The 26,137-nt window shown below is 41.7% G+C and overlaps 1 protein-coding gene and 1 long non-coding RNA gene across 8 annotated transcripts in view; one reads left to right on the top strand and one right to left on the bottom strand.

Annotated features, from left to right (window-relative positions):
• Positions 1-1,541: 1,541 nt before the first annotated feature.
• The window catches only part of CBX5 (chromobox 5), a 37,771-nt gene continuing 13,175 nt past the window's right edge, over positions 1,542-26,137 (bottom strand). For 4 of the 6 annotated variants that reach the window (XM_077869773.1, XM_077869771.1, XM_077869774.1 and 1 more), the window contains 4 exons: positions 19,824-20,002; positions 15,626-15,812; positions 11,907-12,007; positions 1,542-9,927 (listed from right to left, as the gene is read on the bottom strand). In XM_077869773.1, coding sequence (XP_077725899.1) covers positions 9,777-9,927; positions 11,907-12,007; positions 15,626-15,812; positions 19,824-19,960 — 576 coding nt within the window. In that variant the 5' untranslated portion in view covers positions 19,961-20,002 and the 3' untranslated portion in view covers positions 1,542-9,776. Of the gene's footprint in view, positions 9,928-11,906; positions 12,008-15,625; positions 15,813-19,823; positions 20,003-21,730; positions 21,836-21,971; positions 22,129-26,137 lie in introns of those variants that run through there. The other 2 variants (XM_077869775.1, XM_077869776.1) reach the window with 2 other exon arrangements.
• Positions 7,236-19,138, top strand: LOC144296709 (uncharacterized). 2 transcript variants are annotated; one of them, XR_013363704.1, is made up of 4 exons: positions 7,236-7,368; positions 7,563-7,855; positions 10,267-10,326; positions 18,693-19,138. It is a non-coding gene; the product is annotated as an uncharacterized LOC144296709 (long non-coding RNA). The 2 variants fall into 2 exon arrangements; XR_013363705.1 differs by having other exon boundaries at positions 7,256-7,368; positions 7,761-7,855.

Here is a 26,137-nt window from a genome sequence, read left to right as displayed (position 1 = left end):
GCCCTCAGCCGCCCTCAGCCGCCCCAACCTTGAGCAGGAAGCGGGAGGCTCCGCGAGGTTCTCACCGGCTTCACCTCCCCCATCCCCGCAGAGTAGCAGAGGACCCCAGCTCTGCCCCACGCTCCTCGACGGTCGCCCTCAGGCTTGGGGCAGCTTGGGGTGTCCTGGGCCCCCCTCTGCACACGCCCGCGGGCAGCAGCCCTCAACACCAGGGCTCCTGCTTCCCCCCAGGTGCAGGCTGCTTGCCGGCAAGCTACCGAACCCCCACACCGGGCCCCCCGCTTCCCCCAGGCTGTCCATGCTGCACTGATGGCACCAGCTCCTCTGCAGCTCCGAGGCCCTTAGGCGGAGACAAAAGGGGAGGCAACAGCCCGGCTCGGACGCGCAGCAGAGGCAGCATCGCCGGGAGAGGGCTCGGGAGCGGCGATGAGCTCATCTGACGAGGGCCATGCACGCGAGCCCCCGACACACCGGAGGGCAACAAAACCCACGGCACCGTCATTCAGGGGCGGCAGTGCGGGGGGCAAACCCCGGCGCCTGGCCTTGCGCAGGCCCGAGGCGGAGACGAGGTGGCGTGAGGGTGAGAACCGGGGAAGGGAAGGAAGGGGCAAGCGGTCCCAGGCTTCAGCGGGGGAAATAAATAATGTCCAGAAGGGGCTGGCTCTGAAGTGGACCAAATGGCTCTCCTGTCCCATGTTTATGGGGTCATGGACCATTAAACCAGCCAACCTACAGATGTCTTCATAAGACTTTACGAGATTAGGCTGGGGAGACCCTATAACTCAGCAGCAAGAAGGGAAAAGAAGAAGGGAGAATTGCAGATAAGAGATGTGGAAAAGAGGGCTCGGCCTTCGGGGTGTTATCGATCCGCGGGAGGAGGTCTGGGCTCTCGGCGCCTCTGCCTTCCTCGCTGCTCTTCTCTGAGTTTCTGTCTCCACTAGATTCAAAACTGCACCAGGCTTTTTAATTAATTAATAAATTTACACGTTTCCCTCCTCATCCAGCTTCCAATTGCTCCCCCCGCAACCCCGAGACACCATGTTCCTGACCCACAATCATCAGGTCGTCCAAGACATGGTTTCTCTGGTATTTGTGAAGCAAATTGTTAAAGATAATAAAAAAGCCGTATTTGCAAGCCCACATATATTGGGATTTTTAAGCCTGATTTAGATTGTCAATGTGGTTTTCTGCAAATTCTAATAACCAGGGGCTGACTCTTCTGGGTCCCTGGGTTGCTGAAGGCTAATATTTATTCTCTGAGCCACTGGCAGCAGAGAGGAGTGCAGAGACCAGGAAGGCACAGTCTGAACAGGTTAAGGGAATGGAGTAGGGAACAGGATACGTGGGGTCTTATTCCCTAGGCTTGCGCCACCCCGTGGCAAATCAGAGACCAGCAACTGTTAGAAAAAAAGCCCTTGTTCTGGAAGGCTCGCTGCTCTTTTCTTTCAGAAAGGCATGTGTGACAACTGGCTGACATTCCAGGGACCAAATTAAGGAAGAGTGTCAGACCCAGATCTTCAAACCACCACTCAGGATCCATATTTGAAAAGCAACCATTTATTAGAACCAATACAAGAGTATGAAAAGAGGGAAAAGAGGAGGGTGGAAGAGGGGGAGAGAATGAGGTCTGCATCAATGTCAGTTGTGGAAACACATAAATTGCCTACTTTTAAACATTTACATTTAAAAGGCGAACATATATATATCACTTATCCTAAAAAAATAAAAAAATGAAAAGCCGACATGTTTGGCTGAACTAAAACCAAGAAACACAACCAAAACTCCCCCACAAACCAAAAGGTCCATAGAGAATTCAATTTCCCATTTTTCCACTTAGAAATCTGGCTACCAAGTGTGATGTGTTTTCCTACACAGGATGAGACAGTGTGGAGAGCCCAGCCTCTTGAGTCCTTCACGTCCCATCCTGTGGGACAGGGCGGCAGAGCTGCCGGGCCACGGGTGAGTCAACTCCTGGCTACCTGGCAGGAGGCAGACTGCTCTCTCCATCCCCCACAACTCCACAGGACCACCTGGCGCTGCCCGAGCTGGGTGAATAGAGCAAAGTCCACAAAGCACGGAGAACCGGAATGTGACCACAGCAAGGGGCCAGAACCTTGTGCTTTTCCATGGGTTACACGTCTAGGGCCAAGGAGAGGGAAAGGACAAAGAGCCCTGTTGGGAAGAGGAGCTGGCTAAGCCCACATCTGGGCAAATAGAAATCGTGTCCAAAGTTTTCCCAAACTGGAGGGAAAACAGGTCAAAGTCAGGTTCAGACTGTGGACACAGAAAAAGATGACAAATGAGTACAGTAAAGTCAGATGAAGCTTGAAGAGTGTTAAACATATCTCTAAAAAAATTTTTTTTTCCCAAGATGGCTCTTTTTTTGGTAGGGGACGGGGAAAGTGGTTATGTTTATTGAACCAGCTGGTTCCTGTAGGGAGGCAAGAGGGGGTGCGGTGACTCAGTTGGGGGGGGCGCGCGATAAAAGCAAGGATATAAATTAAGCCCACTGTGTTCACTTTGCTCCCGAGACAGCTGGAGTCTGTCCCAATCCCTTGGGGAATGGGACCTTAATTCCCAACCTGCAGAGAGAAACAAGCAGTAGCATCCCTGCCTCATAGTTCCCTAATCCAATGCTCCTGGGTCTGAGACAGCCTCTCTTTGTGGATGCAAGACATAGAAAATACTAAGTGCCTTCCCCCCATAACATCCTACGTCTGGACTATTAAGACTCCAACATTCACAAAAACACTGTCAACATCTGAACTAGCAGCTTTGAGGAGGGGTGGGGGGCAGAGAACTTGCCGAGGTCACTAGTAGTTCCAACCTTGGGACAGCTCAGTGAGGACTGAAGCCTATGTCAGGCCTAGACTTTAGACTTCGGCTCAAGGCATCCTCCATCGAGGACCCTAAAGTGTTCTACCAACTTTGATTTGCAATGCCTCACAACACCCCTGTGAGGTAGGTCAGTATCATTAACCCCATTTGACAGATGGGGAACTGAGGCATTGAAAGGAGTGACTTGCCCAAGGTCAGCAATTATGAACCAGTTGAGGAGGTTGGCACACACAGTCAGCATCCACTCACGTCTTGTTTCACTCCCTAGGGCACCTTACCTCTTAAGAGCGCATTTGCTTGCAAAAGGAAGTCAGCAGGTACACTTCACTCTGCAAACTAGATGAATTTAGCCAACCCACAACTATTAACAGAGGGCCTATTCTTTATCGGGCATAATGCAATGAACCTTGGAGACACAAACTGCTTCTGAAAGTCATGTGTTAGTGATGTTTTGCAAATAAAATTACATTTTAAGCATTAAGGGCATGATTCTTTTGTAAAGAAATACACACTTTCTCTTAAAGAGGTGAAAGTTCTATACTGAGTAACCCCTATCCCTAAATCCTAAAACCCAAGAAAAAGACCTCATTCGAACAAGAATGCAAGAACCCTATCCCCAGGGCCAGTCTCGGTGGTGTCCTGAGTCGCAAGGCCGGGGGAGGGGGCGCAGGCCTAGCAGCAGCAGTGGCACCAATGGGAGGCACTCTCCCCAGGCTAAGCCAGGCCAGGTGGCAGGACGCAGCCCCCTCCTGCTGCCGCTCATCCCTCCCCTCAATGCCCACAAGGCAGCATCTTTCCAACCATTCTGCACCAGTCTAACTTCAGGAGTTGCCAGGATCCTCATGAATGGCTCTCGAGATTAAGGATATAAATGGTGACCCCTCGTTTTCCATTCAGAGAGGGGAATGAAGTGTTCTCTAGGACTAGCTGTAAGACTCTTGTAATATTCTTTAATACCCTGACAGGAGCGTAACTCTTTGATGAAAGCTTGAAAGAAAGAAAACCTTCCCCCCTCTCTGGACTTACAACTGGATTCTGGTGGTAATCATTATGACCCTTATCCTAAAACTAGAGGAAAAAAACTAAAACCACAGTCAGCCCTAGTTTAGAATCAAATTCTAAAGCTACTAGAAACTGTAAAACACAGACTTTAAAAGTGCTGTGACATGACTGAACTCTATCTTCTTGGGTCTCCTTGAAGACTCTCCAGGCAGAAAGCCCCTCTTTTCCCTCTGCACCCCCTTGCAATAGCCAGAGCAGCAGGACTCTCCATACATCAGAAGCTCAAAGAATGATCTACCAATACACACGGTATAATGTCCACCAGGGATGCTCTCATTCCAGGAAGGACCAACCATCACCAAGACCTAAATATTAACCTTTTTCCATTGATTGCTGATCACACTGGACAAGCCCAGGTGATGATAATGTTCAAGACATTAAAATGACAGTTTAGTCTGTTTGGAATTCCTCAAAAAGTGTGATGAACTGGCCACCGGCACCTAGGATCAACTATGAGGGTCACACCTGCCAATGCCAAGGGACATCGCTCGCCCGCTCTCACACACACAAACAGAATGGCAAGATAAAAAGTTCACTGCATTCAATTTAGCCTAATTTCTTGATAATAGTTTCCTATTAGATTTTCCGATTAATACTGATGGCTCTTACCTAGGCTGTGATAATTAGGTTTTGATCTATTGTGACATTAATGATCACAATCAGTTGACTTGGAAATTGTCTTAATTAATGGCTCTTCCCTCCTCAGCTGCCTCCAGTGCAGGTTCTGTCCCCTGCCCTCACCACCTTGTTTTAACTCTTTCCTACTGATCCCAGAGACAAATAGCATTGGAGGACCACTTCCCGTAAGCCAAGATTTCTAACTATTTTAAAACAGTTCTCTGACGGAAGAACAATATGAGATGATGAGGATCAGGATGAGAAGAGAACATGCTGTCAAGGCATAGAAAAAAATTCCATGTTAGAAAACAATCAAAGTCAAGCATGATGTGAGAGTGGCAATGACAAGCCGAAGTAACTTCTAAAAAGACAAGATGAGGTAGTTTAAAATTCAAGAAATCCAGCGCAAGCACAAAGAAATTAGAATTATTTTTATGAAGCTATCCAAAGAACCTTCACATTTCAATTTTCCAGAACACTTACTCATTCCTGGGAATTCTGACTTCCGAAGTTAGTCAACTCTCAATGATCCAGACAGAGAAAAGTACCTTTTTCTTGTAGTTACACAGTTCAGAATTAAGACATTTCTTAGACCGTTTCTTACTTAGCAGGGCTAAGGCCTCACCCTAGACTTCCTTAGATTGATTAAATCTGCAACTCCAGGTATGTGCGCTTCCTAGAGAGGTTTCCACATAACTGACACGTCTCCTTAGAAATCACCATGCTGCAGTGTTGAATAAAACTACACTGCACACAGTAGACACGCATGTGTTAACAGGTGTGCCCGACGCCTTCTTTTTAGTAAACCGCTCGTCATTGAAAAGTATGTCCTTGTTTTAAACTTAAAGCCAACCTCACGATAATTCTTCCAAAAGTGATGAGAAACTGAAAAAGGTGTGAGCGACTCTGATAAAATGTCCGTGAGGAATAAACGTCACAGAACCCATAGTAATGTAACAACACAAAGGTGGGTCTGCAACATAGATAATACATTCCACAAGCAAGGATTAACTAGACCATAAGTACTTTGGCAAAGAGCCCAAAACAGGGATCAACACGAGGGGCTTCTCAATCCACACTCACCTGTTGTTTTCTCTCTCAGCAACAGCAAGGCTAACCAACCTTCAGCTATCCTTATTTTCTGGAATAAAACAAGCCCTCGTTGTAGTCCACCTATGGCCAGTTAGCTAAGTTCATCCAAGGTCACAGGTCTATCCCCCTATGAACCATCACCCACCTACTGTCCCCAAATCAAAAATGTGTACCTATTTGTAGCACTTATTACATTGCACTATTAACACTCAGTTCATCCCACAACAGTATGAAAGTTCTTTGAAATCAGAAGAGTGTATCTTCTTGAACCGTGTACCCCTAAGGCCAAAAAAAATGCTTGTGGAATAAAATGAGTGCTGCTGCACACTAGTATGGTTGGAACATGCACAGCTCAATATAAATCCACTACTATTAATTGGATGAGAACACTGAATTCTGAGCATATCATGTACCCCTGGGTGCAAGGCTGGTGACATCTGTTTTTGAAAATATAACTTTTATGATTAGTGATAAAGCCAGCATGAAACTAGAATACACTGGATCCAAACCATTCCTCTTTCCACCTTGCCACAGGTAGGCTTGCTTGGCAGTCTGATTACAAAGGTACAGACTTCCACACTATAACTTTTAATCCAAAAACCTAAACCAAAAGGATAGAAGTATGGATGCAAAATGAGCTTTTCCTTTGACCTCATTTGTGAGGAATAACTTCCACATTTCTAATCTAATGACTTAACCATGCTTGTGGTTCTCATGTCATTGGAAAGCAGTATTTTATTTTAGGTCCTCAAACTCAAATCCTGAGGGCAAAGACAACTGCTCCCCAGCCCAGACACAAGATAGATCCCTCTGACCCCTTACTGTACCTTAGGTGAGCTGGACCAAACACAGATCCAACAAAATCACAAGATGAAAATCCCAAGCACCTTCCCAAAAGCCCTAGGCTCTGACCTGAACAGAAGGATAATGGACTGCAGGACAGCTACAGAACAGGAACAAAGAGAGTTAAGAAGAACCTAACTGCCCTAGCTACGGAAACAGGACTAACCTTTCATCAACAACAAAAAGCAGTACACGGCCATGGCTGGGGGACAGCCAAGGACCGCCTAGATTCATATTAAGGAACACCAGAGGCCCAAGCGCTTCCTTGAACAGACCAAAACCGGACTGTGGGAGGAAAAATGATATGGCTCTCTCCAGGTTAAAAACAGGTGCTTCCATCAAGGCTGATGTTCCTAACAGCTAATCCTAACATGAGGGCTTTGGCCCAGTGCAGAGCTCAGAAAAGCAGCTACACTGACCTTGGTCAACTTTGCCGGGCAGGGCTCTGTTACCTACTGTTACCTACGGTGGAAAGTGAGATCCTTGAATGGGGATTACTAAAAGAAATTCAGCATTAGAAAGATGTTTTGAAAGAAGACTAAGTAAAAACAGGGAAAAAAGCATGCTTGAGCACCGGAGACCTAGATGTTTAGGAGTGCTTATTTAGCCCAGGGCTACTAACTCTTCTGAGGAGAAAGCCCCATGAAAATAGGTTTCCTTCTGAGGCTGCAATTCTGCAAGGGCCAGGATAGCTACTCAGCACTAACAAATGCCAGAGGCACAGGCCAGTATGTGGTTTCCTTTTGCTGAGGGCTCAAGTCAGAATTCTGGCCTCTGGCTCCCTACATTCCTATAGAATGTAGGAATTCCTATAGAATGTGGGTAGGCAGGGAGAAAACAACAATTGTTCTGGCAGCATTCAGTACAAGACCATGATTCAATACTGTGAACAGAAAAGATGGAGTGAAGAGTAAGGTATTAAACAGCTGATGAGTAGTAGATGGTAATTCCTTTGTTAAAAATCAGATTTTGATAAATGTCTTATATATCACCTATAACCATGGCAACCACGCGCCCCAGGTTTCTCAGAACCAATCTCAGCATAAACTAATTCTTTTGTGTTCTTTGTCCACATGTTGATTTTGGTCTGAAAAATAGTCTCACTGTAGTTTATAGGCCCACTGCTCCTGGGAGACACACACCGGCTCCATGGATAAGCTGTCATTTTCTCCACCTGCAAATCAACAGGCCCAGATCCCCTCCTCAGGGGCTCTGGCCTACTTCTGACTTATTCTTGTCTACCCTAATTATATCCTTGGCTACTTGTATGACAAATCCGTTTCCTGACCATCCTTTCTTTCTTTCAGATGCCCATCAGATTAAGTACTAATCAACTGTCAATTATCTAGGCCTTGAATTCTTCCAGAGTAAAGAAAGAGATAAAAACTCCTACCCACTTGAGGTATGGGTTAGGAGTTCTCACCCAATCACATTACCATTCAGAAGGATTTTCCTGGATGACTTAAACCAAAAGCTTCATTGTTCCAGTCTGTCATGTCACTGCAGCAACAGCTGTCTTCTCAACTGTGCAGTATAATTTTTGACATAATTTATACAAGCACACAGAATTCAATCAGCAGCTGAGCAGGAAAGCAATGGTAACAAATGCTATGAATGGGTATATGATTTGCATATTATTCAGCTCATCTGTGGACTGGAGCAATCTATCCATTCTCCTGATTACTCTGAATAATCTAGAAATAGTTGAATGCTCCTGGCCAGACAGCTATATGTTTTAAAAATCAAAAGCACAACAAAAACCACCTAAGTGGCTAGTGAACTCTAGAGTTAAGGCTATTTCAAGCATTTATTCTTAATTCCTCAGCTTTGGACCGGGACACAGAGGCTCATGACCCTGCTATTTCCTTACTTTTTAGTCTTGATTCTCTAGCACCCCCTCAACTAAAAGGAAATGGCTAAAGAGAAGTAGGGCATTTCTTGGGGTCACGGATGGAAACAGAAGATCAGATAATGATCTCTCAATACAATGGCAAAGCAGGAGAAAGCCAAAGGGAAATATTCTGAATAGGGACAAAAGGTTGTGTCAACATGCTAATGCCAGGGCCTGTCTCTCTGAGGTGATAGTCTTCCACAAAAATGTATTTTGAAAAATAAAATACAACTGTGAGTTTGAGGGTGGAAAAAGGGAAGAGCAATAATACTTTGGAGACTCTTGGTGGCAAATCCAGGCGTCAACAAAGCAGAAAATTTATGACTATAAATGCTATGAATACTTAAAATTGATACTGTGGCCAAGGGCTCCCCTCCAAGAATTCCCCACTGAAAATAATGGCATGGAGGGGAAACTTGGGTCCACTGAGAAGTGAGGGTCAGGTCTGAAGCCTCTTTGGTACCAGGAATGCTTTGGGAGGCCACAAAAGCTGGCAGGGCAGGAGGGTGCCTAGCACCTTGGCACAAGCAAGCACCAGGCAGTCACTCACACCTACATAAATATAGAGTCCAAATGTGAGGGATGGAAAGAAAAAATTCATATATACCATATGTGATCATAAAGACAACTGTATCCTACCCCATCATCCTCATGTACAAATAGCTAAAAAATCTCCGCAGTTCATAATCTTGTCATTTTATGACAGACTATACCACCTTGCAGAAGCAGAATCAGGGATTGCTAACAAACAAGGCCAAAAGTCCTGGGGCTAAGAGCGCCTTAACAAATATGAGTGTAAAATTTCAAGTCCTCCAAGGGATGGAGCTATTCTGGGAGGATGAGTGGGGATAAACAACAGAGGGTGGCCCAGAGGACCACACCAGGAACCCTGTATTCTACTGGGTAGAGCTGAATGAGGTTGGGAAAGCCCCAACAGGTAGGCAGTTGCTATTGGCTTTTTTAAAAGATGGGAACATCTTTTCCATCCCAACATCTCAAAACAAAAGCTAACTGGTCATCAACATGTTCTAAGAACCAAAGCAAGAAACCAAAATTCATCATCATTACAACAAAATCCCCCAATCTAAAAAGGAACCAACCCTGAAAAGATCAAGACTCTAAGGTGATTAAAAAGTTAAAACTCATCTTGAGGTCACAAGGGAGCAGAAGGAAGAGATCAGGGCAAAGGAAAAAAGTGTGGGAATTACACACAGTATGTAAATGCCTGGTCTTCACAGAGAGACACTTATCATGAATCAGACCATCAGTTATGTTACAAGAGAACCAATACCAACATTTCTCCTGTGGAGCACAGTGATAAGCACATTTTTTATGGATATGTTTAGGATAGAAGGGGGTGGGCAGAAGGAAGAGGAGGCAGGGAGGTGAATGTATTATATACAAAGAGAAATGACAGAGACCACCCCCTCCTTTAGCTCTTTGCTGTTTCTTTCTCTTTGTTTTCCGCATCCTCAGGATATGCATGCCATGTCAGTCTCTCTTCATAAAATGCTATCACAATCTGTGGACATTTTACATTAGCTTCTTTTGCAAGAACCAGGTCTGCTTCATCTGTGTCTTTCCTGGAGAGAGAAAATATGAGACTTAGAAGGAGAGGAAGTAAGAGCGAGAGAGAATCTATCTAAACCAAGGCTTAGGGGATCCCTGGGTGGCTGAGCGGTTTAGCACCTGCCTTCGGCCCAGGGCGTGATCCTGGAGTCAGGGGATTGAGTCCCACATCAGGCTCCCTGCGTGGAGCCTGCTTCTCCCTCTGCCTGTGTCTCTGCCTCTCCCTCTGCCTGTGTCTCTGCCTCTCCCTCTGTGTGTCTTTCATGAATAAATAAAATATTAAAAATAAATACACCAAGGTTTATATTATATGGATTTAACCAACTTGATTTCCTCTCCATCTCGATTTCAAGGTGAGGACAACCCTAACAGCTCCGTACTTTCAAGGAGAAATTCAAGTAAATAAATTATCAGTGAGTATCATTTAACTGCTGCTACATCAGACAGAAGCGGAAGTCTTCAGCTAGAACTTAGATGGAAAACATAGCAGGCTTAATCAAAAGGCTGAAAATGAAGTTATATAAATTTTGCTCCTATAATTTTGATTTATATGTATTGAGTGAACATGATCAAATCTACATTCAGTCCTATTGATTATGCACAGAATGATCAATACAGTTTCTGGATCATCTCAGTGAAAGGGTTAACCTTTCTCATCTTGTGGCCTTTTAAACACTCACTATCCTTTTGGTGAGAACTATGGACTAGAATAGTAAGAAAACAGAAATTTAAGTCTGCAATAGTACTTATATAAGGAACAATAAGAGAATGTAAAATCCAGTCACTAAAATGAAATGTAGGAATTAGCTGCAAATTTCAATTGTCCAAGTTACAAGAGCTCTACCAACGTGTATAAATAAAATTCTAGCCCTGGGTGGCTCAGTGGTTTAGCGCCTGCCTTCAGTCCAGGGAGTGATCCCAGAGTCCTGGGATCGAGTCCCACATCGGGCTCCCTGCATGGAGCCTGCTTCTCCCTCTGCCTGCGTCTCTGCCTCTCCCTGTGTCTCTTGTGAATAAATAAAACATACATACATACATACATACATAAAAATCTAGCAAGTCCCTTAACCAGCATTCCAAATGGAGAAAGTATTATGGGTGAGGAAAGGAGGGGAAAACACACAGCTCAGAGCAGACACTCAAATTTGGACTGTGGTGGGAAAAAAAAGCTAGTTAATGTATGATTATAAATCATATGTAACACATATGGCTGAGTGGGGAAAATAGTCAATACAGTTCCTTACTTCTGACAGAGTATAATGATTCTTCAAATCTAGGCTTCTGGGTAATTTACCAGCAAAATTTCGATCAGATAAAATATTAAACCTTTTGATTCTACAACTTCAAGGTAAATAAGCTTCCTCAGTGGCAATGCAGCATGAAGCCTCTCTTTAGAAACCAAACTTAAATCACAAGCCCAGAACACTGGAAACAGAGAGGTAGTGAGGGCCACACCATAAATCACCCTGTCTTTACGAAACCAAATTGAGGGGAAGTAACTACACTTTCCTCTAAGAGACACTCCCTCCACCGGATGAAATAACTTACGCTTATTTACGCTTTGGCTAGTATTAGTAAATGCTCTCTGTTGAGATGATTTTTCGCTTTTAGACATTATTCAGTTGTTTTGATCCTTAGTGATGCCAGAAAGCCTCACTCAACTCCTATCTCATGGCCACAGGCTCATGGTCTAACGGTAAATGATTCAGAACTGTGTAAATAAATGGTTAGGTCATGTCTATACGTTTCCTACCTCAAAGCTACCTTAGGTATTTGGGCTAAAATAATTTGGCTTAATACCAAGGCTTGAGAATGTCTTAAATCCACTCCCAACCATAATTTCCATTAATACTAATGGGTGATATAAACCAAAGATTCTTGACAATCAAAATTCTTAGTCGGGATATACTCTGCCTTCCTTCCCTATCTTCTATACAAATTCAAGCCACTGGCAAAGAAACACAACTATACAGTGAAGCCCAATCTCTCTCACCATTTCATTAGGAACATTAAATCACCACAGGAATCTGTCGCCCCAATGATCTTTTCTGGTTCCAGTCCTCTCTCAAAGCCCCGAGCGATATCATTGCTCTGCTATAAATAGAAGATAAAGAAAAGGTTACAGTCTGGAGAAGAGTTAAAAAAAAAAAAAGTTTCACAGCTCAACAAAGCCCAACCTAAGTTCATTTTTGTCACAAATTCAAAGAATTCTTAGAACTTAAGAAATACAATACTGGGCCAGCCAGTGACAATGACGCCAAGAAGTATTTTTGTTAGATGCAGTTGTCCTTCTACTACACTTTCACAGGATTACAAGCAGCCCCTAAAACTCTTTCATATCCCTTAAGATATTCTGGAGGCATCACCTAGGAACTCATCTAACCTTCTAATCTAATCTCCTTGATATTATGAATTGACTACTTCTCAATTGTTGCTTCCGAGATGATAAACAAGTCCATGCTTACCCGAACTAAACCCTTTTTCATTTTATAAACTCAAACGTACCGCTTCTCCATCTTAATTTTTTTAGACATTTAGTCTACCTTAACACTGACCAGTATTTTTAATATTTTTCACAGTCGTTTATATTTATGAAAGAACAGAGATAAGAATGATTCAAGGCAGTACCATAAAATAGCAAATCTCTTTCAGAGCTCACATACTGCACAATACCCACACACTTGGAGAAGAGGCCCTGGTCTGTGCCTAACCCCTCCTGATATGCATGAGCTGTTAGCACTAGAAAACAGAACTGGAGAGTGATTTAAAACAAACCAGTAATTTTCTAGATTATTCAAACTTGGTCAAAATGCAATCATGCAATCAAGACAAGGAGCACAGAGTCCTATTCAGGTGTGATGGCACTGATGAGAGCAAAACAGTGAAATTTTAGACAAACCAGGTAATTTTAAAAACCTTATTATGGAAGATAATGCAAGCTTATCTAGTGGTAACATAAAAAAGATTTAAAAAGACTGCCCAAATGAACTAGATCTCTGATGTCCGATTTTCATAATAAAATCTCTTTGATCTGACATTTACTCTGCCCTTTTTTTTTGAGAGAGAGAGATACAAAGTATTCAGGATCCAGGTGGTCCCCAAAGATACCAGAACCAACACTGGGAAGGAAATTCCATGCACGGATCAGGGGAGATACTGACTTAAAAACACTGCCTCTTTTGGGGGCGCTTAAGGGGAGGAGGTTCCCAGATGTGCACACAGCTGCTCACAGCTGGAATGCTGGCACACAAACTGAGTTGTAAATCATAGCTGGCGGCTGAAAACAGTTTGCCACATAGAGAGGGAAGGGAAGAAAAATGTTCAAGCTGCTGAAAAGGAGCCGAGGCGAGGAAAATGCTAAAATCATCACACAGGCAGTAATCTTAAATCAGGCATAATGCCGACTAACAAATTTCTTCTGCAGTGGTCTAAAGAAAGAAACGCAATCCCCTCCTGTACCTTTAAAACATACAATCACCTATCTTCCTGGCTGCCTACCTGACAGCCGCCAGCACTGCTGAGAATGCTGTCAGGGACCCTAGATGAACATTACAAGGGACGTGTGGGGGTTGTTTTCAAGGTCAGCAGCATCAGAACCTGGCCCAGGAAAGAAACTCTCTATGCCGGCCAGTAGGTCTAAGCCAGACTGCTCCTTTTTGAAAGGAGAGAAACCCTAGGTTGAGGAAATACACAACGTATGTCACAAATGGCTAGTCCCAAGTCTTCTGCTGTGCTGTTTTTTGGTCTCTTTACTTAGCTAGAAAATGAATCAAACAACAAAAGCCAGAATACAAAGGACTAATAAAAAAGAAAGAGCAAACCAGGTCTTAGCTCCTTAGAGAAGAGAAGGCATTCTCAAATTCCTTATCAGTACAGTATATCATAATGATATACATACCTCACCAAAACAAAGTAGTTTTAAAAATATGGTTGCAAAAAATAAAATTAACCAGGGAAGCAAATAAAGAGATAGACACAAACCTAGAGTGCACTTTCACTTTTAGCCTCCAATCTTTCACTCTTATTTCAATTCTTTTTGGAAAGCTGATCTCCCATTTTCTCTATCACTTGTGTAAGTCTTTTAAAATACTGATGTCTAGGGTCCAACCCAGAGAAGTCTGAATTTAACTAGTCTGAGGTGTATCTTGGGTACTTGGTCTTTTTTTTTTTTTTTTTTTTTTAAGCCCCTCACCCACCCCTAGCGATTCTAATGTACAGCTAGGGCTGAGAACTAATGTTCTAGAAAGATGGGTATCAAGTAGAATGAAGATAAATAGAGATGCTTATGGTAGGGACACTAGAAAATTCTGAAGTGGACTTATGCTTTTATTTTATTAAATGTTAAGGGTATGATACATCCTTCATCACAAAAGGCTTCATAACCTTGAAATAAATGAAAGGATTGGAAGCTGGGGGGGTGGGTAATATGTGTGTCTGTGTGTGTGTACAGATGGAAAATATACACATGAAAAAAAGAGAAGCAGGAACAGGGCTTATGCTAGTGATTGAGAGCTAAAGATCAGAAGAATTAAAGTAACTAAATCAAACCAAACTTTCATAAACACACGTTTTAAACTTAACAATAGGGATGCCTGGGTGGCTTAGCAGTTGAGCATCTGCCTTCAGCTCAGGGCATGATCCTGGGTCTAGGGATCAAGTCCCACATCAGGTTCCCCGTAGGGAGCCTGCTTCTCCCTCTGCCTATGTCTCTGCCTCTCATGAATAAATAAATAAAATCTTAAAAAAAATAAACTGAACTAAAAAAAAAAGATGAAAATTATTTGGAGTATGTAGAAATAATAGACTCAAAAGAGAATATACATGCCACTGAACTGTACACCTTAAAATGGTTAATTGCGTCTAGGCGCAGTCAGTTGAGCATCTTGGTTTCAGCTCAGGTTGTGATCTCAGGGTCTTGAGATCAAGCCCCAGGTCAGGCTCCCTGTTCAGCGGAGTCTGCTTGTGATTCTCTCCCTTCTCCCTCTGCCCTTCTCCAACAATGTATGCATACATGCTCATTCTCTCTCAAATAAATCCTTAATAATAAAATGAAATGGTTTATTGCATGCTATGTGAATTTCACTTCAATTTAAAAAAGAATTTTAAAGTTTAAAAATAAGTGCTATCTTTGAAACAAAAAAATTAGAAAAAAATTAGTAAATATTTTATTTTTTACTTTTATTTAAAAAAGATTGTATTTATTTATTCATGAGACACAGAGAGAGAGAGGCAGAGACACAGGCAGAGGGAGAAGCAGGCTCCCTGCAGAGAGCCCAATGTGGGACTCGATCCCAGGATTCCAGGATCATGCCCTGGACCAAAAGCAGACGCTCAACCGCTGAGCCACCCAGGTGTCCCATTAGTAAACACTTTAAAGCCCCTTTTCTACACTTAAAAACTTCACCAAGTCCCTCCCTCACTAAGATAACTTTGCCTATTTATTATGGAGAAGACAGGAAGTGGTTACCTGTTTTACAGGGATTTAATTTTGCCACTCTACTACAATTCAGTGGAATATACAGTATGTTTCTCAATCAGCCAGGAGAGGGAGCTGCAGTTAATCAACGTACCTCCTTGGAAGCTCTTTTGTTCAACAATTTACCTTGCAAGCCACCCTTAGAACAGAAACCACCAAGATATTGCTTAGGAGGTTGGGGAGGTGGGGAAGAGGCAAAACAAATGTTTGTGGGAAAAAGGGGAAAAGAAGCTTACCTCTCTCTTTTTTTTGGATTTGATATCATCAGCATTGTTCGAGAAATTGGATTTCCTCTTGTTACTTTCTGATTTCTCCCTGGGTTTGTTATTTTCACCCTCCTTCATCTTCTTATACTTTTTCATAAACTCAGAAATTAGCTCAGGACAATCCAAATTTTTCTCGGGTTCCCAAGTATTGTGCTCCCTGGGCACAAAGAATGGGGGGGGGGGGAAGGAAAAGAATGAGGGGGGAAAAATCCAGTGCTTTCTTTCAAAGAAGACAAGTAGGCAAAAAGAAATAAGCCTTACACTTAAGAGAGAACAAATTTGATCTTAGGAATCTATCTAAGAGAAATGAAAAAAATACATATCCACAAAGAAACTTGCACACAAGTACTTATAGCAGCATTTTAATAGCTAAAGACAGAAAACAATTCAAATGCCCATCAACTTGTGAATGGATGAATAAATGTGGTGTATCTATACAGGAGAATACTATTCAGCAAAAAAGGGAGCACAATACTAATTAATACATGTCACAACATGAAAGAATCTCAAAAATAACATGCTAAAAACCAGATGCAAAAGACCATATATTGTCTGATTCCATTTATATGAAATGTAAGAAAGACACATTTAGAGAAAAAAGCAGACCAGTGGTTTGTTGGGTTTGGGATTAAATACAGATGAGCTCAAGAGAATCTGGGGAAATTATGGAAATATTCTAAAACTGGAATGTGGATTATAATGGTTGACAACTCTATGAATTTACTAAAATTCACTGAATGAATTTACTAAAATTCAACAAATGAATTTTATGGTATGTAAATTACACCTCAATCAAGTTTTCTGAAACTCAAAATAGGAATTCTGCTTTATAAAATAATGTGATTTCATACATATAATCATCTATGCAAATCCTGAGGAGAGAATACATAATAAATTGTGCACTCCCAGTTTTCACTATCTTAAGCATGTTACTTATATTTTGAAAAAATGTCAATAAATTTTTGGAGGATTGGAAGTAATTATTAAGAAAAAAGGTAGTTGTAAGGGCTTAAATCATTAGAATATAGGCAAAATGTTAAAAAGACGACCCAGAAGTGGGGCTTCAATGCTGTGGATTCAAGTCTACTGTTACTAGTCAAAATATGTTTTCATATTAATTAAAAAAACCCAGGCTGAATAAACGAGTCTAATTAAGCTTGGATCAAGGGAGTCCTATTATGAGGAAAACAGTTATTATTCACAAAGTTGTTGTCTATTCCTGGCACGGGGTTTGGAAAACCAAACCACCAACTACATCATAAACTTATGCAACCAAAGCATGAAATGTACCTACATGGGAAAAATCAGACCAGGGATGCTCTTCAGTCCTAGCCAGTGGCAAAAGTTCTTTTGGTTATTTGGTAATGGACTAATTTATATTAAAGTACATCTGAAAATATGTCATAGAAATGGTTTCTACAATCCTTTCATAGACTTGAGAAAAAATTATTTCATGTATGCACTATCCATTTTAAAAATTTTGTTTTTTAAACAAGGTATCTTTAGATGGGCATGGTTTGAACACACACCATAATAACTTGACTCAAATAAAAAGTAAAATGGAAAAATCTGATATTTACTCTAGATTTAAAACTTTCTGCAAAAAGAGCTTGAGAATGAGACAAAATTTATACTGAAATAATCTGAGCTAAAACTAGAAAACGCTTGCCTTCATAGCTCTTCTTTCAGCAAAAGACAAAAAAAAAAAAAAAAAAAAACCCACCTCATACAGTAACTTTCCCCCAAATCCATAAACCATATAGTTTACTATCCCAGAAGAAATTAAGACACCAAAAGCAAGAGGCTTGCCAACGCTGTAAAACACAAGCAAGCAAGCAGCAAGCAGACATTGGGAGGGCGGGGGGGGGAGGGGGGGGGTCTCAAATGATAAGGAAAGCCAGTACTATAATGGGATTATCTCTTTTCCTACCATATTGGTATGGCTGCTTTTACATCAATCCATTTTTACCCAAAAGATAGCATGGTATAATTTTAAAAGAGCCTGGGAACTAGGGCCAAAGTAATCTGATACTAGATCCTTGTGCCAGCACTTACCAGTTATGCTATCTTCAGCAAATAGCTTTGTTAAACCTCCTCATCTGTACATTCAAAATACCTCTAAAGGCTGTTATGAGAATTAAAGAGAATACATGAGGTAGAAGAATCTGATCACTGCCTAGCAATCAGCAGGTACTTAGTTACAGACAATGCTAATGGGGCAAAATTTGTTCCAGTCTGTAATGAATTCCCGGGCATTTCCGAGAAAGTAAGGACAAGTGCTTTTAATTCATCTGCCCCAAACTTTCTTTCCCTCTTTAATCAATGTAAGTTACCAGTTACTGTAACTCAAATACAGATATAGTCCTAAGTACCTTCAAAATGACCAACAACTTCCAATGGTAATTCAATGGGCCCAATAAACATCCTTAAAACCTTTTGGTGTTATTTTAAATTCTTATTTCTAGGTCTCTCAAACTCGTAATTTCTCATCTCTAAAGAATGCCGTGATACGATTCCTCTTTGGAATATAAAGGGCATATTCTGATTGCTGTGCTACCCATATTTAGCACTGTGTGCTAGAGATGCTAAGCATCCTATAGTGCATGGACTATCCCATCTAAAATGTCAAAAGTGCTCCAAATGAGAAATGTTGATTTCCGTAATGAAAGAACTTTATGTTCCAAAGGCTCCTGATTCAGACCTTTGTCCAAAGGTACTATCAACACTTGAACCTTTTACTACATTTAATAAGTCCTATACTTTAAAGCTGTGATATTCAATATGTTAACATATTGTGTGGCTTCTGAACACTTGAAATGTGACTACTATGAACTGAGATGTGCTATAAAATGTAAAATATACATGAGATTTTTAAGATATTAAAAAAAGTAAGATATCTTAATTTTATATTGGTTAATGTTAAAACAGCACTTTGATATACTGTGTTAGATAAATTAAAATTAATTTCACTTTTCTTTAATGTGGCCAACAAAAATGTAGAATTATAGACATGCTTTGCATTATATTTCTATTGCAGAGCCACTCCAAGAAGCCTACAACAGTTTCTACCACTGCACTAGGATTCTAGAAAATCCATTCTTTGTTATCAGGCATCCTGGGAAGATAATTAATCAGAAATTGAGGCAAAATGTCTAATGATTACACAGATTTCACCTTTCAAATTACCTCTTCTGTGCTTCAATGTGTCTAGTTCTATTTACTCCAAGGAAAAAGAATAATCACCTCTAGCACTTCAGCATAAAGCCAGTTACTTCCTAAGAGACATTCTAGTCAATACTCAGTATCATTCTTAAAGCTGACTTTTAAAAAAAGGGTTTCTGAGGTTTTCAAATACAAAAACAAAAAGCTAGAATATCTTAGTGTTGATTGCAGAAACTAGGTGGTGTGTATCTCAGTGTTTACTCAATTTCTTTTGTCTCGGCTGTAGATTTGAACTTAAAAAAATAAATACTAGGGGGAAAAAATGTGGCCTCAGATTTAAGTTTCTCATTAAGATGAGTCCTTCATCCTAGGTCACTTGTAAGATCCAAAGATCATTTTAGAGAGGTATAGGCTATGGAATAAACAACTTCTGCTTAAATGTATATAATTTTAGCTTAGTTATATGCAAAAGAATATTAACAGTAAAAGTTTATGCTTTTAAAGATTTTGTTTTTAAGTAATCTCCACCCAATGTGGGTCTCCAACTCACAACCCGGACATCAAGAGTCACATGCTATACTGACTGAGCCAGCCAGGTGCTCCAGTAACAGTTTATACTTAACATTAAGCTTACCTGTCAGGCTCTACATATACCCAACATCCCTATGACAAGTACCATTTCCTATTCCTGTTTTTTTGAGGAGGAAAAAGATTAAGGAACTAAACCAAAGTCACCCAGCTCACAAGTGGTGGAACAAAATCTGGACCTAGGCAATCTGGCTCCATGTCTATGCACCTAGCCAATTCATTATACTCTCTCTCAAAAGCGTTATCATTAAAACACCAGCTCCAAGGGAGAGGAGACTCTTTAATTTATTGCTACGTCTTCAAACTCTCAGGAGGAGTGCAAGTGAGGAGGGAAAAAGACAAAGACGGCAGTGGCTCATGGGGAAGGAAAAAAGGTGTCCACCTCTACAGAGTCCTAAGGCCTAAAAGAAGCACTTACTCAGAAAAGCCTTTCCACTTCAGTAGATATTCCACTTGCCCCTTAACTACACGCCTGTCTAGCACCTTCTCCACGACATACTCCTCCTCATCCTCTGAAGAAGAACTGTCAGCTGTCCGCTTGGTTTTCTTTCCCATGTCGCAAGCTGTTCCACCTGAAGGACTAAGGCCACCGGGTTCCTGCAAATAGGAAGGACAGTATGGTCAGAATCCATGCAAGAAGTTAAAACTTTGTCTCTTCTTGATGGAACGCAGGGGGTATAACACAAAGTTGCCATGTACCCTTCTCTTGGGTCTTGATGCATTCTAGAGGAGTCCTAAGAATATAAGCAAAAAATGGGTCAATCACCACTTTCCCAACCACAACTTTCTTATCAGCTCACAAGGCCAACATCATTATTATAGACACAACTGTGTAACTTCTCTAATTTCAGATTCCAAAGACAAGTGGTGTGGTATATTACTCCTGAGTACTTCTATAACTGTTTTACAAGCCAGGAGCTCAAATAAATGCAGAAAACTATTAGTTAAAATAACAGTGATAGAATTAAAACCTTTCCCTATGAAGTGAATAAGGTTCTTCATAAAAATGAAAAAAGAGGGGCACCTGGATGGCTCAGTTGGTTTCAGCTCAGGTCATGATCCCAGGACTTCTTGTAGTCAGGCTCCTTGCACAGCAGGTAGACTGCCCCTCCCCCTGCTTCTCTTATGTTCCCTCCCAAATAAATAAATAAAATCTTAAAAAAAAAAAAAAAAAAAAAAAGCTCCAAAATGTAACCTCAGCCCAGAGAATCTTGTCTAGTCTCTTAGCAAGCTCAGGTATCTTTTACCACTGTCTTCAGGGACTTGGTATATCTCTCTCTCCCTTAAACAAACTGAGCTTGTCCCTACAGAGCACCCATCAGTTCACAAAAGCAAGGCTGGCATCTCAGATACACTAAGCCACCTTTTTCACTTGGGGATGGGAGAGAGGCAGAGAGAGAAAAAAAATTTTAGTCCAAAAAATAAAAATTAGTTACTGGATTGTTCAGTAATTCTCATGGCTCAACTAATCCAAATAGTTGAGGAGGTACCTCTCTTAACTGGAGTTGACTTTGGGCCAAAGGAAGAAGAGGAGGAAAAAGAAGTCTGGCCCCAAACTCACATCAACATGAAGCCTCAAAGCACAGAGGAACCATTCATAGGCCCAAGGAAAGCTGAAGCAAGGCAACACAAATGGAAATTGAGTTAAGCTCAGAAATATGCACAACCAGGGGGTACTCAACGCAGAATCTAGTTTTTTTAAATTCCCACATTGTCGTCTCCATAATCATTTTTAAGAATTCTTCTTTAACCATGTTAAATGGTGCCTACAGTCTGGAATATAGAGTAGCAGGAATTGTTTTCTTAGCTGAACTCCATTTTTATTTTTCTGTAAGCTTAAAGGATTTTTTTCAGCACTCTCTAAAAATATTTCCATCCTGACTAGAAGACGACTCCCAGGAACAGGAAAGGCCACCACTACTAATCTCAGAACTGTGTTCAAGTCAAGTAACATAAAAAGTTGCATTTATCAATTTACTTCAAGTTAGCAAAATTTAAGGAATTATTCCAAGAACATCTAGTTGGAAACCATATCTCTAGAACCTACTAGCAATAGGTCTGCCCACCCAAAATACTGTCTGTATCCACTACTGCCCTGTAAAAAAAACTTAAGTTTTTATTAAAGTACTTTACTTGGAAAAGGGGACGGAGGGGGAGAATGTAGACAGGAGTTTCAAAATATTTTTTCCATGAATTTAGAAGAGAGTCCTAAGCTTCAAGAAAAAAAAAAATCTTATTTATTTAAAATAAAAACAGCCTCTAACCTCACCAGAGACAGGAAATGTCATATTCCAGGGAGAGTACCCCACCCCCACCCCCACTCACCTTGGAATTTCCGGGAGCTGAGCTGTTTAGGTCAGAGCGCTGGGGTTAAAACCAGCCCCGGGTTAGATGCATGCAGTTAAGCATTGTGGCTATGGCCTCCCCTGCCTCACGAGGAAAAACAAGGATTTACATATGTGTTCTTCAGTTTGAGGGAGGAAAGAAGAAAATCTCCCTTTATACCTTCATGCAGAAGAGGAACCCCAAAGGTAGAAGATGAATGGGGGTTCCCTCCTTTACCTACCGGATCGCCCCAGTTCTTTCTTTCCCTCTGGGCTAACAGGAGGGGCCTCCCCTCCCAGGTCTGGGGCTTGGCGGGCTGGCAGCTCCCCCGCCCCCACCCAGCTGCCTGGGAGCCACTGCGCAGCTGTCCCAGCCCGTTGCCATGGCAACTGGCAGCAGTACTAGACTAAGGGGGGGGAGAGGCAAACGGAAAAGTTAAAAGGCTTAACTTTCCTTTTCAGTGAAGACTGGGTGGAGAAGTTGGAAGGTACTCCCTTGGTCTCAAAGCAAAGGCATTCAGAGCTCAAGGGAATTGGTTCTTGCGTTTTAAACCCAAAACCTGTGCTTATTCCTCTAAGAGCACTGGGAATTAATCAATAGCATTTTAAGATCATCTAACAGGATTATAGCTCAACTAGAAGGGGGAGGGGAAAAGCTAGGCCCTTCTACAACAGGATCAGTACAAACCACTCACCCCTAACCCAGCCCACCAGAAGCACTTTAAATAAGGCCTTTTTTGCCATCTGTCACTGAACAGTTAATTAAAATTGCTTGGGGGATGAGGGGATAGCAGGAAAGGGGGGGAAGGGAAGTATTTCAGGATACTATACAACTTTCCTTCTTTGAGGGATTACTAGATACAGAAACACAATCCAGACACTTGAAGCACTATTAAAGAACCTATCCACCGAAATTAACAGGTAGGAAAAAAAATGTAATCCTTATGTAGTTCTTAAAAAAAGAGGGGAGAACAGTTCAGCCACAACTGTTACTGAGTTAAAACCACTTTTCATTAATTGTGACTGTAACATTATGAAACAAATTTTCAAATAACTACTACCCACCTGAAGCATTAAGATATAATAATTTAGGGGGATCCCTGGGTGGCGCAGCGGTTTGGCGCCTGCCTTTGGCCCAGGGCGCGATCCTGGAGACCCAGGATCGAATCCCACATCAGGCTCCCGGTGCATGGAGCCTGCTTCTCCCTCTGCCTGTGTCTCTGCCTCTCTCTCTCTCTCTCTCTGTGACTATCATAAATAAAAAAAAAAAAAAAAAAAAAAAAAATTAAAAAAAAAAAGATATAATAATTTAAAACTCCGTATCAATAATCCCTAATACCTGAAATAAAGGATGATAGAGATAAAGAAAAAGAGCTACTTAGAGACCTGCAGTCCCATAAAGTTTCTTCTCTCTTGACCCTAAAGAACATTTTCAAGAGCTCTAGAGCCTTCTGCTTTACGGTTCAGGTCTTTAGAGCCAGAGGTTGCTGCCACAGGAGAGTAAGAAAAAGGGATAATCAAAAGCAAAGAACCCAACTGAGGAAAAAGCAGAAAATAGTGATTAATAACAAATTATGAAATAGAAGAAATTTTAGGGTATAAAAGTAAAGTAGACAGTTCTTAGCTACAGAAGGTTTCCTGAAATTTGAGTGGAACTGTCAGAAAATGTTTGGGTAAAAACTGCCTTTTTGGACTTTTTCCTATAACTTTTTAATACTTTTTGTAATTAAAGGATATAAAAACAATGCCAAAGGAATTAGATCAGGGTTCCAACTCTGTGATTAACTTGCCATGTGTGATCTTGAGTAAATAATTTGAGATTTAATCCCAGAATCACTAAAATGGGCCAAATCCCCATGGCCTACCTCCTTGGGAAGTTTATAAAGAGACGAAAGAGCTGGTAAGTCCCCCAAAGAGAAGCTTTTATAAAAATATAGGGCCAAATACAACAGCAGCAGGAAATACTTGACCTTCCAAATTCCTAAGCCGTTAAACCCTATCACATGCAGTAACTCCTGCAGCTCAACATGTTAGTAGATAGCAAGAAAGAAGTAGCTATTAAACTAGGCACTAGTAAACTAATAAAGCTTCAGAGAATAAGCAGCAGGTACATTCTCTCTTCAGGGTAAAAATACTTATTCTTACTCCTTAAAACTCAAAAGCACTGGAGATAGCAGAATGAAAAGACTAACAGTAATTCTGTGAAGAGATAAAGGACAGGAAAGGATGACAGCAACATTAATATTTTGGTGAAACCTTTCAGAAAAAAGGAAAAGTAAAACCCACAAAGGAAAGACACTCTGGTGTCTACCCCTTCCCTAAAGCATCCGGAAATAATGTCAGATCAATTTCCTCCTTCCCACTCCTTAAGAACTACCTAAAGGGCACCCAGCTAAGGTCCCTTTCTCTTTGGGAAATGGGTTTTGTAACAGCTGACAAATCAAATTGGGCCTGATGCCAGGAGTCAGAGTCCAACCATAATATTCTGTAAAGAATGGCACGCAACTGTCTTGTAAATCTCCTGGACAGTCACAGATCAGAAGCTGGCAAGGATGACGACATAGTTCTGATGGAATGTGTCTTATCTTAACCTTGAAGTTACAGATCTGCTCAGGAGCAGCAGTAAGAAATGAGAAATGCACTCAGACATTGGAGGGGATATAATTCTCTTTTAGACACTGCGACCCGGAGTATTAGGGTCAAATGAAACACAAAGCCAGACGGACAATTTAAGACCAGCGCCTGGACCAGATAAAGCATCAAGAATGGTGGTTCACGCTGGGCTTGAGAGGAGGGAGCACTCAAGTAGGAGAAATGAGACATGGCTGGCAGGATGATGGAGTGATTAAGGTAGAATCCCGATACCATGACGAAGGAAGAGAGGATGAGCCTCTGAGCGCAACCCTATCCTTGTGGAAATCTCCATAGGAAGGGGTAAGCAGCTTCTCAGGTTTCTAGAGTCTCTCGGGCATAACAGCTCTCAGCCCTTTCTTGACTACACACAGTAACTGGTAAAGGCATCAACAACTATAGACAGATGCCAGCAATTCAACTGCCCATCAGGACATGAGAAAAGAACAGGCCCCACCAACTGTTCGTATCAATGATACAAGGCAAATTCACCTTACAGGCCTCCGATGGCTGGGCAAAAAAAAACCTAAACCAGGGATCTGGTGAGAAGTCAGCATTGGAAAAACATCAAAGAGCTTTGTGGTCAGGCACAGTCAGAACCCACATTCCAAGTCGATGACAGGAGACTTCTTTAACAGATAAATCTTCCAGGAAAAAAAAAGGGGGGAAGAGGTGAGGCAGCAAAGCAGAAAGAAGAGAGACCAAAAAATCCCACTCAGTATAAGGGGGGGAGGGGGAACCATTAAAATCAGTCCCCAGAATTTAGGCCATTAGAGAAAACTGGGGCAATCCAGAACAACAGAGGTAATGGATTGCATTTATCAATCCTGGAATCACAGAATCACCCACACAGGGTTTCTGGGATCTGTTTGTCCAGTTCAGGCTCTGCTCTAGTCCCTCCAGTCACTACTTTGCAATGCCAGCTGTCTTGGTGTCTTTTCTTAGATCTTGGTGTAGCACATTTTATTTTCATCACTACTTACGAGAAAAAGTATATATACAACATAATTCTAAATCTTTCTCTGAGCTTGCTTTGTATTTTTAAAAAAGTAATGAAAACCAACTGGTAAACTGCTTCACTGAACCACCCACTGAACTATTTGGAAGTGGTAGTCAGACCAAATGTCAAAACACATAATCAGTGAGCTCTCTCTTCATTTTAGAGTTTCTTTTTTTCCCCAAAGATTTTGGGTTTCTTTTTTTAAGACTGTATGTATGTATGTATGTATGTATTTGAGAGAGAACAAACATGAGCAGGGGGAGGAGGGGGTGCAGAGGGAGAGGGATAAACAGACTCCCCGCTGAGCGGGGAATCCAATGGGGTGGGAAGGGAGAGCTCCATCCAAGACTCTGAGATTATGACCTGAGCCAAAGGCAGATGCTTGACCAACTGGAACACCCAGACACCCCCCCCAAAGATTTTATATTTAAGTAATCTCTACCCCATTGTGGGGCTCAAACTTAAAACCTCAAGATCAAGAGACACATGCTCTACCAACTGAGCCAGCCAGGCACCCCTATTTTAGAGTTTCAGTATAAAATCTGTAAGCCCAGTAAGAAGGCAAAATTCTCCAGGAAGAAAGGCATTCTAAAGACGGGAAAGGTGTGAGGGCATATGCAAAGCTCCCTGTCACATGTATTAATTAAATATTCTGCTGATGAGTGACTTCAGTTGGCCCAGGCTTGAGACATTCCCATTTCTCCTCCAAGGAGCTTTGGGAAAATTAGTGGCTTAAGTGAAGATTAGCTTGTCAGCTACAGCACCGTCTTCTGGGCG

The sequence above is a fragment of the Canis aureus genome, chromosome 25, assembly GCF_053574225.1.
Source record: "Canis aureus isolate CA01 chromosome 25, VMU_Caureus_v.1.0, whole genome shotgun sequence".
NCBI classification, from domain to species: Eukaryota; Metazoa; Chordata; class Mammalia; order Carnivora; family Canidae; genus Canis; species Canis aureus.
This window is presented reverse-complemented; position numbering and strand designations above follow the sequence as displayed.